This window comes from Polyergus mexicanus, unplaced genomic scaffold (genome assembly GCF_030449975.1).
Source record: "Polyergus mexicanus isolate NDT 795.1 unplaced genomic scaffold, iyPolMexi1.0 SCAF_8, whole genome shotgun sequence".
Lineage (NCBI taxonomy): Eukaryota > Metazoa > Arthropoda > Insecta > Hymenoptera > Formicidae > Polyergus > Polyergus mexicanus.
In genome coordinates this window covers 4,557,495-4,568,581 of record NW_027223328.1, presented here as the reverse complement: position 1 = coordinate 4,568,581, position 11,087 = coordinate 4,557,495, and the positions used below count along the sequence as shown (strand labels likewise).

At 36.4% G+C, this 11,087-nt stretch overlaps 1 protein-coding gene across 1 annotated transcript; it reads right to left on the bottom strand.

Moving 5' to 3' along the window:
* LOC138935790 (zinc finger protein AEBP2-like) lies at nucleotides 1–7,137 on the bottom strand. The gene is made up of 4 exons (XM_070300622.1): nucleotides 7,089–7,137; nucleotides 6,258–6,364; nucleotides 5,663–5,771; nucleotides 1–503 (listed from the first exon to the last, which is right to left on the bottom strand). Exons 1-4 carry the CDS (start codon nucleotides 7,135–7,137, stop codon nucleotides 1–3), a joined length of 768 nt encoding a protein of 255 aa, XP_070156723.1.
* Between the last annotated feature and the right edge of the window lie 3,950 nt (nucleotides 7,138–11,087).

Below are 11,087 nucleotides of genomic sequence, written 5' to 3'. Positions count from 1 at the left end.
TTAAAGTATTAAAAATCGATACTTTGTCATCGTGGACCCTATATGACTCGCTCTTATATTATATAAATTAACTAAAAGAATTTGTTGCTCGCATGTTTTTGGTACTAAAATAATCTGTGACAATATACTATCGAAATATATAAGAAACTCGCCCTCGCCCTCGCCCTCGCCCTCGCCCTCGCCCTCGCCCTCGCCCTCGCCCTCGCCCTCGCCCTCGCCCTCGCCCTCGCCCTCGCCCTCGCCCTCGCCCTCGCCCTCGCCCTCGCCCTCGCCCTCGCCCTCGCCCTCGCCCTCGCCCTCGCCCTCGCCCTCGCCCTCGCCCTCGCCCTCGCCCTCGCCCTCGCCCTCGCCCTCGCCCTCGCCCTCGCCCTCGCCCTCGCCCTCGCCCTCGCCCTCGCCCTCGCCCTCGCCCTCGCCCTCGCCCTCGCCCTCGCCCTCGCCCTCGCCCTCGTCCACGTCCTCTTCCTCTTCCTCTTCCCCTCCATCCACGTCCTCTCTGTTCGCTGTTCACATGTATGCATTGTAAATTCATTCTAATATCATTAATTCGTTGATCTACATGGATCGCTTTGCGCAGCGTTTGTAACTCTTCATATATCTGTTGAATAGATGGCACTTGGATTTGCGGTATTGGTGCAGGTTGTAATGATGTAGGCAGTGGTGGTGTAGGCCAGTGATGCCAGAAACAGGTCCCGCGGCTCACGGCTCAGCAATGGAAGGGATAACACACACAAGCGCGAACCGCGTACATGTGCGCTCTGCGGTTCGGCTAGCTTCGGAGAGTAGAGAAGAACAGACATATGTTTTCCGCCTTCTTCTCACTTTCTACCGAGCTGGCAACGAAGGCAATGTTGATCGCTTGGCTTATTACATACGACAGCGTTAAATGCTTTTCCGACTCGTGAACTTTTTATTATGTATACAGGGTGTCCCATTTTAATCTCCTGAGGCAAATATCTCAAAAACCAAGCCCGGAAGAGAAAAATGTTTCAGACAAAAATTGTTTGGTTAAGATGGTGACAATGATTTGACCTTGGAAAATCACTTGATGGTCATGTGAAGGTCTTTAAAATCTTAAACCAAAACCCCCATTTTTTATTTAGTATTCTTGTAGCTGACATCGAGAGCCAAAACACTATAATAAAGTATTTTTTTATTAAGTACTTTTTGAGTTATTTTATATTTTAATCTGACATATTTTGATATAAGAAATTAAATATCTCGTAAAATATTTAGTTTTTGATAATTTTACCATAATACTTCTATGTACAGAATAATGAGACAAATCAATTAGTATAAAAAAAATTGTTTTTAAGAAAATTATTTACAATGTATTTTTTTAAACAATTATTTGTTTTTTTTGGCACTAATTAATTTGTCTTATTATTCTGTACATAGAAGTATTACGCTAAAATTATCGAAAACTGAATATTTTACGAAATATTTTATTTTTTATATCAAAATATGTCAGATTAAAATATAAAATAACTCAAAAGGTACTAAATGAAAAAATACTTTATTATAGTGTTTTGGAAAGCTCTTGATGTCAGCTACAAGAATACTAAATAAAACATGGGAGTTTCTGGTTAAGATTTTAAAGTTGACCTTCACATGATCTTCAAATGATTTTCCAAAGTCAAACCAATGGTACCATCTTATGGCCACTTCGAAACCAAACAACTTTTGTCTGAAACATTTTTTTCTTCCGGGCTTGGTTTTTGATATATTTGCCTGAGGAGATTAAAATGGGACACCCTGTATATGTGTATATATATACATAGTTATATAAAACATTTTTTCGTTATGCTATATTAAGTTTTATTATTTATTGTGATATGGTAAAAGTGATATATTTACGTGTAAGGACATATGCGATTTCTTATTTCTTTACTTTAATAATTACTTTATTAATTATTTACATAAACATATATTTGTGTAAGATTATAAATATTACAATAATATAAGAACAAACCACCCATGAGGTTTTAAGGCGCGTTAGAGTTTTTTATTATGTGGATCTTTGCCTGGAGCCCTATTGTACCACATTTTATTGATGTCTCTTATAGACATAATATTTTTTTACATATTTACTTTATTATGTCTTTTGCAAACATAATGTCTATTACAGACATGAAAATTTTTAGACGCGCCTTTTAAAAATATGGTGTCTTTTGAAGATATAATATCTATTACAGACATGATATTTTTACAAGAAAATAAGTAAAGCAACTATGTTTATTATATTATATGAATAATAATGCCCATAAAATACAAGTCATTATCTTCTGAACATTATTATTGCATATCGGTAGATGTTGAGGGACCAGCAATATCACAAACATCTGCAGCATATAATGTAAGACTGCTTTTTTGTTTTTTAGGAGGAGTGTTATATAATTTGTCCGACGACATAAGAGACAAATGCTTCTTATCAATCTCCATGTTTAGAATGGTTTCCTTTCTTGTTTTCAATGCTGATTTCAAAACACAAATAGCATTTATAGAGGAAGACGAAAGTTTATTTCGTTTTCTTGTTTTTAAATCTATTAAAACAGAAAACATTCTTTCTGGATCGGCATTTGATTTTGGAAGTGATCTAACAGCATTCAAAAGACGTTTGAGATTGGGATATTTATCAATATTAGTGGAATACTGACTTTGTAAAATTTGTTTCCACATATCATCAAAGCTTAATTTTAATAGCTTTTGCTTTTCTGTTATTGTAAAATCTAGATGTAAAGTAAGCCATTCTTTCTTCAAACCGTTTTCGTCAAACCCGCCAAGAGTTTCAGCGATAAAAGAAACATCATTGAATGATGTTTCTCTATCAATATCTAATAATACTAGGTTATGTTCGAAAACTTTTAATTTTGATAAAAAGTTATCATTAATTGGTAATCTTTTATAAATTTCCTCGGCGGCAGTTACATAAAATTGCAAACAATTCTTTCGAACATTTGCAACTATATCTGCATGTCCTTCCTTCATTAATTCATTGAGGTAGTCTTCACATTCAGATCTTAAAGAAACTTCTTCTAACAATTTTTGATTCTCCTTTTCATTAAATTTAAATATTATTACATAAATTATTCAAATGCTCTGACTTTAAAAAATGTTTGCAAACTGTGGTTAAAAGTTCTACTGACTTTGGCTGCAATAAATGTATTCTAGTTTCCACATCTTGGAAAAATACATTAAATGAATTTAAAAAATTTAAAATATGCTGTAAAAATAAGAAATAGGCTTTTATATCTAGATTTTGCATCATATATAATAAATATGTTCCAGACTTTGTTTTTTCGCTTATAGTAATTTCATTCAGAAATAAGGGCTGTGCGTCTATTTGTAAACACAAGCAGAAATCTGCTCGAGAAAAACAATGAACATATTGGACAATATTTCAGATAAATATCATTAAAAATAATACCGGTAGTCTAAAGGAAAAATTTATTTTAATTGATGAAAGATTTATTTTTTAAATTTTATCATCCATGTATCTTGTCCGTAAAAGATATCACAAAAGATATAAGCAGGGTTGGGAAAGTTACTTTATAAAAGTAACTCGTTACCGTTACCGTTATTTTTTCTAAAAAGTAACTCGTTACCGTTACTCGTTACTAATTTTAAAAAGTAACTCGTTACCGTTACAGTTACTAAAAAGTAACGAGTCGTTACAATTTCCGTTACTTTTTTACAATACAAACTAATAAATTATTTTGCATAAGAAAAACTTTTAAAAAATTGTAAGCAAGATTTCATTCAAGATTTATTACAAAATAAATGATTAAATTTTATCAAAATTCTTTATTAATTTTTAATAAAATTTGTTGCTCCATAGTATCATCATTTAAATGTCCTCTTTGTGGTGTTAATACAGAGCCACCGATGCTAAACATTCTTTCTACAGATGCACTGCTTGGTAGAGCTGTATTATATTTAATAAAAAGTTTTTTAAGTTTTGGATAGTCGTTTAACATTTCTATATTACAATTATTTGATTTTAAAAACCGTTGCAATTCTTCTTGTTCAGATTCATTTTGCACCGTTTTGTGCTCAAAAATGAAAAAATCATCGTGATCGTCAGATTTTCCAGCTTTTGAAGAATTTTGAGTTGATCGGATTCCCAATAAATCCTCCAAGTAATTTTCAGCACGTTTTCTTTTTTCTCCGGTTAACCAGTTTAACTTAAATTTTGGATGTAAACATGCTGCTATTATTAATTCTTTTGTTTCAAATATTGTAAGAAATCTAAAATCAAATATAGTAAATTAAGCAACATTGTTTATTTTATTGAAATTAATACTTTTGAATCAATAGTTTAAAATAAAATAATATTTTTCAATTAAATCCTTATTTAAAATTAAATAACATATGTATTAATCAAATTAATAAGTTACCTTTTATTTAAATCTTGCTGAATAGCTTCAACTAATGAATGGCAATCTATAAGGTCAGATTTATTGAGATTTTCTAATTTTCGTTGCAAGGTACTTAGAACTGGTAGTAAATGAGAGCTCTGCTTTTCCGAAAAGATAAAGCTCTCATTGGATATCGCGCGTCGCGTCATCGCACTGGTCTGCAAGAGCCATAAGTTGATCAATCACATTCAAGCATTTTTACAACATAATAAAAATGCTAATTGGTCGATTTGCTTACGGCTTTACGGTTAAGATAAAAATTTTATCACGCACAATAGCAAGAATAATATCTTAAATAAATCAAAAAATTTGAAAAAAGTAACGATAAAAGTAATTGTTAAATTCGTTACTCGTTACCGAAAAATGTAACGAAGTTACTTTTTCTGTTACAAATAAAATTTGTAACGCCATTACCGTTACAGTTACCAAAAAAAAGTAACTGTAACGGTAACGGCGTTACAAGTAACGCGTTACTTCCCAACCCTGGATATAAGATAAAGTAGATATGTAAAATATATTATTTCTATATAAGACATGAATAAAATGTGGTACAATAGGGCTCCAGGCAAAGATCCACGTAATAAAAAAATCTAACGCGCCATTAATGGAACCTCATGGGTGGTATGGAAGTCCATTCACTCTTTGTTCTTTATTATTATAATATTTATAATCTTACATATACTTTACTTTACATATACTTTACTTTACATATACTTTACTTTATTAATTATTAAAGTAATATAAAAAGTAATTAAAAAATTGCATATGTCCTTATATGTAAATATATTACTTTTACTATATCACAATAAAACTTATAAACTATAGCCAATGCTATACTAATATAGCATAACAAAAAAATGTTATATATTGGTATATATATATATATATATATATATATATATATATATATATATATGCATAATAAAAAGTTCACGAGTCAGAAAAACATTTAACGCTATCGTATGTAAGCCAAGCAATCAACATCGCTTTCGGCTGCGTTCCAATATTCACTGCCAGTACTGAAAATCTATAGTGTACGTGACGTAGACTATAAATTTTCAGTACTGGCAGTGAATATCGGAATGCAACCATCGTTGCTAGCTCGGTAGAAAGTGAGAAGAAGACGGAAACATATGTCTGTTCTTCTCTACTCTCCGAAGCTAGCCGAAGCGCAGAGCGTACATGTACGCGGTTCGGGCTTGTGTGCGTTATCCCCTCCATTGCTGAGCCGTGAGCCGCGGGACCTGTTTCTGGCATCACTAGTGTAGGCGGTAGTGGTGTAGGCAGTAATGGTGTAGATGTAGACGGTAATGCAGGTGGTGTTGGTGCAGGCGGTACTGATATTGTTGCAGGCTAAAAGCAAGCAAAATAAATAATTTATATATATAAATTATAATTATGTTTATATATTACGTGTATTGTACGTACAATTCTGTATCAATATTTGTTAAATATACGGTGGCTCGAAATTTAAGAATAATATGATTGCAGCATAAAATTTCTTAAAAAATTAGATATTGAAAATACATGCCATTTTCTTTAAAAAAAATTTTTTTATAAGGTGAAGATTTAAAGTTTGATCACTCATAAGTGTTGGTTAGAAAATTATTTATATATGACTATACATGATAATGTGTGAACTGCGACTAATTTTGTGTCTAGCGTCAATGATAACAAATACTGTTAATACCAATGTGCCGTCGATTTAGAGGATTTTTTAACCAACATTTAAGATTGATCAAATTTTTAATCTTTATATCTGAAAAACTACTTCCTAAATAAAAAAAAACAATATTAACTTTTATTATATAATTTTTCATTTATATGTTTGCATGTTACCTTTAAAATATATTTGTTTGTTTGTGGCTGCGTTTGTATAGATTTCTTCACGTCTGGAGTTCTATCGGATTGTTGGTTCTGCGGAAGATTCTCTTTGCCTGCTTCTGCTGTAAGGTTTAATAATTTTTATCTCCGTCTAAGTTTTGTTTTTTGGCGAGAACGCCATAATTGACTTCGCCTAATCCTTTTTTTATTTTTTTCTATAATTGCATTAATGTTTGTATGTAATATATTTTGCTTTTAAATGCTTGATGTATCCATTCATCTATCCGTTCATACATACGAGATGCTAGCAAGAAGTTACCGAAATTATGTGTTGCACGGAAATTATGTTTATTAGCTACTTATGACTCTAGATAATATTACATGCATGCTTTGTGAATCGGGTGACATCACGCTGGATAAGTCATTGAAATTTTACATACAGTTTTTTTGGCAGTGTATTTCGCGTAATTAACGATTGTTACGATGGCTGAATGTAAGAAAGCAACGTAATTGCATCAAGCATCGCAACAATTATCGACTACGCTACATTTATTGCTAACAATAAGTAATATAAATGCATACAAATCTTCAATTACTCTTGTAGTCTGACGACACTTGATAGTAAGCACAAAAGATATGTGCAGTATTTAGTGCCATAAGTCCCTGCTATACATAGTTCCTTGGGAATATTTAAACTTCAGGTACTTTTGGCTATCATCTCGCGTGTACGCACACGTACACACACACACACACACACACACACACACACACACACACACACACACACACACACACACACACATACATAAAGAAAAATGTTTATTGTATGATATATCTGAAATTTACCTTCAGTTTCCATGCTTCCTGACTCTTGCGTTTCGCTCATCGGATCCATATTCGTCTTCAGTATTTCAATTCTTCAATCTGCACTTGATCACAGCGAAAAAGAAACTGAACTTGTCAGATCCTGTAATCCCGGGACGAGATCCGCACGCACACCAGTGATGCCAGAAAACGGGTCCCGCGGCTCTGCGCTGCGCAGAACGCACATGTACGCGGTTCGCGCTTGTGTGCGTTATCTCTTCCATTGCTGATCCGTGAGCCGCGGGACCCGTTTCTGGCATCAGTGACGCACACATGTACTGCGCAGAGCGCTCTGCGTAGTACATGTGTGCGTTTTTCTGATTGTGTGCGTGCGGATCGGGACCTTTGTTCTGGGATCGCAGGATCCTGCGTTCAAAAACATCTGTGTGCACACAGATATATTATTTACTTCTTGCCGCCACAAAAGCTTTGTCGCGTAGCGTTAAAAATTTGTCGGATGGAATATCACATATCATCCGATATCTGTCCGTGCTAAATAAAATATGTAATAAAGACCGCTTAAGCAATCTACTCTTTTTTTAATAGCAGCTCACAAAAAGCGAGAATGAATAAGATAACGTTTCCTTAAAGAGTTTCAGTCTTACCGCAAGTTTCTTCATTTTACATATATATAAGGTGTCAAGTAAGTGACCAAACGAAAGGTAGAGATAGATTGAGTCAAACTGAGTCGAAAAGTCGCGAACTATTTTTTTTATAATACTGTTGCGTCCGCGGATCGAAATCGATATAACTCGAATCCGCGTGACACAACCGACACTCGCGTACCGCAAGTAAATAATTAACACTCCTTTGAAAGAACGAAAGGAACTTTAATATAATAACACAGAACACTATTATACAAGGAACACAGAACTATAACGGTTATCGTAATCTCGAATACGTCCGCCCGGAATGGCATCCGTCGCGAGACTCCAAGATGGCCGATCTCTCTTCAGATGAACGCCGTTGTTTAACAACAACCCTTAGCAACGTTCTCCCGGAGACGGGTACAGCAGATTCAGGAATAACGGTCACAGACGATCCGCAGGGACGCAACACTACTCCCCCTCTTCAAGATTGTCGTCCCGACAATCAATGGTAGTAGGGCTCTTCCAAATTAAATGGGTTGATCGTTGTCCTCTTCTTCCAAGGCGTTGACTCCAGGGTGCCTTAATGACTTCCTGCTCTACCCTGAGCTGCTGCTACAGGTTACCGAGCGCCATTATTTATCGGCCCCAATCACACACCCTCCAGGAATATACAGGATACTGCCATCGAACCCGCTTGACAAGAATATCCAATGTCGACTCCAGGGTACAAAAACGGTTTCCTGCCCTACCCTGAGCTGCTGCTGCAGGTTACCGAGCACCGTCAAAATCCAGAACCCAATCGACTTCGATAAATCTTGAAATTGCAGTAGCTGTCCCCCGTTCTTCGCCTGATTTCCGGAAATATCCAATGCTGCCGCATCTCCGCATCTCAACATAAGGGAGCGAATCTTCGGACAAGAGGGGGGTAACACCCGTGGACCCACCATCCTTCTAAGAGGACACCTCAAGTCCCTGTCTCGGCATTCGCCCTTCGTCCCACGGGAAAACCACGGTCAAAAACCGGGGAGAGACAGAGTCTTCAATGATGGTCTTTGAAGAATAAATTTCGAATGAAGATTCTATAAAACATCTTCTTCAATTCCTTAAGAAAAAGAAACAGAAAGAAAATTAACAAATATCAAGTAACATAAACCATAAATCGGGTTTCGGATGTGATTTAAATCTGCCTTTCATGATACGAAGCTAATCGATCTAAATGAACTATTTTATTTCTATGCCTTCTAGACTTCCGGATACAATAAACAACATCATTAAGCTTCTTAATTATTTCATAAGGACCTTCCCAATTGCTTTGTAACTTGGGAGACCTACCAACCATCCTACGAGGATTAAACAACCAGACTTTCTGTCCACACTCAAAATGAATTTGACGAGCCTTTCGATCATAGTAAGCTTTTGCTCTTGAAGACTTCATATTTAAGCGTTGCCTAACCCTATCATGAATTCTATTCAATTTTTCTTTTAGTTCCGTCACATAACTTTCTTCCGAAACATCCACTCCAACTTCTGGAGGACTACCACGAAGAAGATCTAAAGGTAGTTTCAAATCTCGACCAAAACATGATTCGGCTGGAGAAATTCCTGTAGTCTCGTGTTTGGCTGACCTATAAGCTAATAAACACATTCCTATCCAACGATCCCAATCTCGTTGATTTTCCGCAACAAACTTCGCCAAATAATTTATAATTGTTTGATGCTGTCGTTCGACCAAACCATTGGACTGAGGATGAAATGGAGTAGTTCTGGTCTTTTTAATTCCCAATAAACTTGACAATTCGTGGAAAACACGAGAATCAAAATTCCTCCCTTGACCGGTGTGTAATTCTGAAGGTACACCGTATCTTGAAATTACTTGATTTACGAAGATTTCCGCAACAGTATTCGCCCTGAAATTCTTCAACGGAAAAGCTTCGACCCATTTGGTGAAACAATCAGAAACAACTAATAAGTATTTATTCCCTGTAGAAGATGTCGGAAATGGACCCAAAATATCCATTTGCATTCTCTCAAATGGAACTCCAGCGTTGTAAATTCGTAATTCAGATTTTCCTTTATCAAAAGGTCCTTTTTTAGCAATACAAACGTGACAAGACCTGCACCAATTTTCAACGTCCTGCTTACAGGTGCCCCAATAAAATCGTTTTCGGATCTTTCCCAAGGTCTTGTTCACTCCGAAATGTCCACCAGAAGAAGAATCATGAGCTTCTTCCAAGATCTGCCGAATTCTCCTTTGTGGAACTACAATTTGAAAAACAGAAGTCTGTAAATTAGGAGATTCCCACTTCCTAAATAAAACACCATTTTTTAAAACGAGAGAATCCCACTGCGACCAATAAATTTTGGCAAACAAATTTTCTGAAACAATTTCCTGCCAAGAAGGACGCTGATCTTTTTCTTTTCCAAGTAAGATCTTCGCTATCGCCGGATCTTCTAATTGATCCTTCCTCCAATTTCCTAAATTTTCCAACCCAAAGACAATTCTTCCAACGAATTCCTCCTTTTTCAAATCAATTTTGTTGCAATAGTTGCAATTGATTTCTGCACAAGGGCGTCTCGATAATCCATCAGCGTTCCCATGAAGTTTCCCTTTTCGGTGAAAAATTTCAAAATCATATTGCTGGATTCGCTCTAACCATCGCGCCATTTGTCCTTCTAGATTTTTGAATGACATCAACCACCGTAAAGAAATGTGATCAGTTCTAATCACAAATTTACGTCCGTATAAATAGTGATGAAATGACTTCAATGAATCTATAATAGCAAGTAACTCTCGTCGAGTTACACAACTCACGGGGGTATGACATCACGGGGGTGGGAATGACGTCATGGGGTAGGAATGACGTCACGCGGGGGTGACCGCGGCGGAATGGTAGGCGCGGGGTCCGCGGAGAGGGGGAGGGGACCGCGGCGGAACGATTGGCGCGGGGTCCGCGGAGAGGGGGAAGGGAGACCGCGGCGTAACGGTAGGCGCGGGGGCCGCGGAGAGGGGAAGGGGGACCGCGGCGGAACGGTAGGTGCGGGGGCCGCGGGGAAGAGGGAACGCGAAGGTACGATGCCGCGAGTAGGTGTGGCATTGGTGTTGGAAAAGGATGACGTTCGCGGGAGAAAGAGATAAAGAGAGATAGCGCGAGGCATGCATGTACCGATGAGATAGCGCGAGGCATGCATGTAGGAAAAGGAAAGAAGAAGGTGTGGAAATAATTGATACTTTAATTACAATTATAATAATAATAAGTTTATTTCATAATTCTGTGTATATTACAATGTGTGTGTGTGTGTTAAAATAAAAATAAAAATAATAATAATAAAAATAATAATAAAAATATATATATATATATATAGGCGGCGCTCCTTCTGAAACAGAAAAATA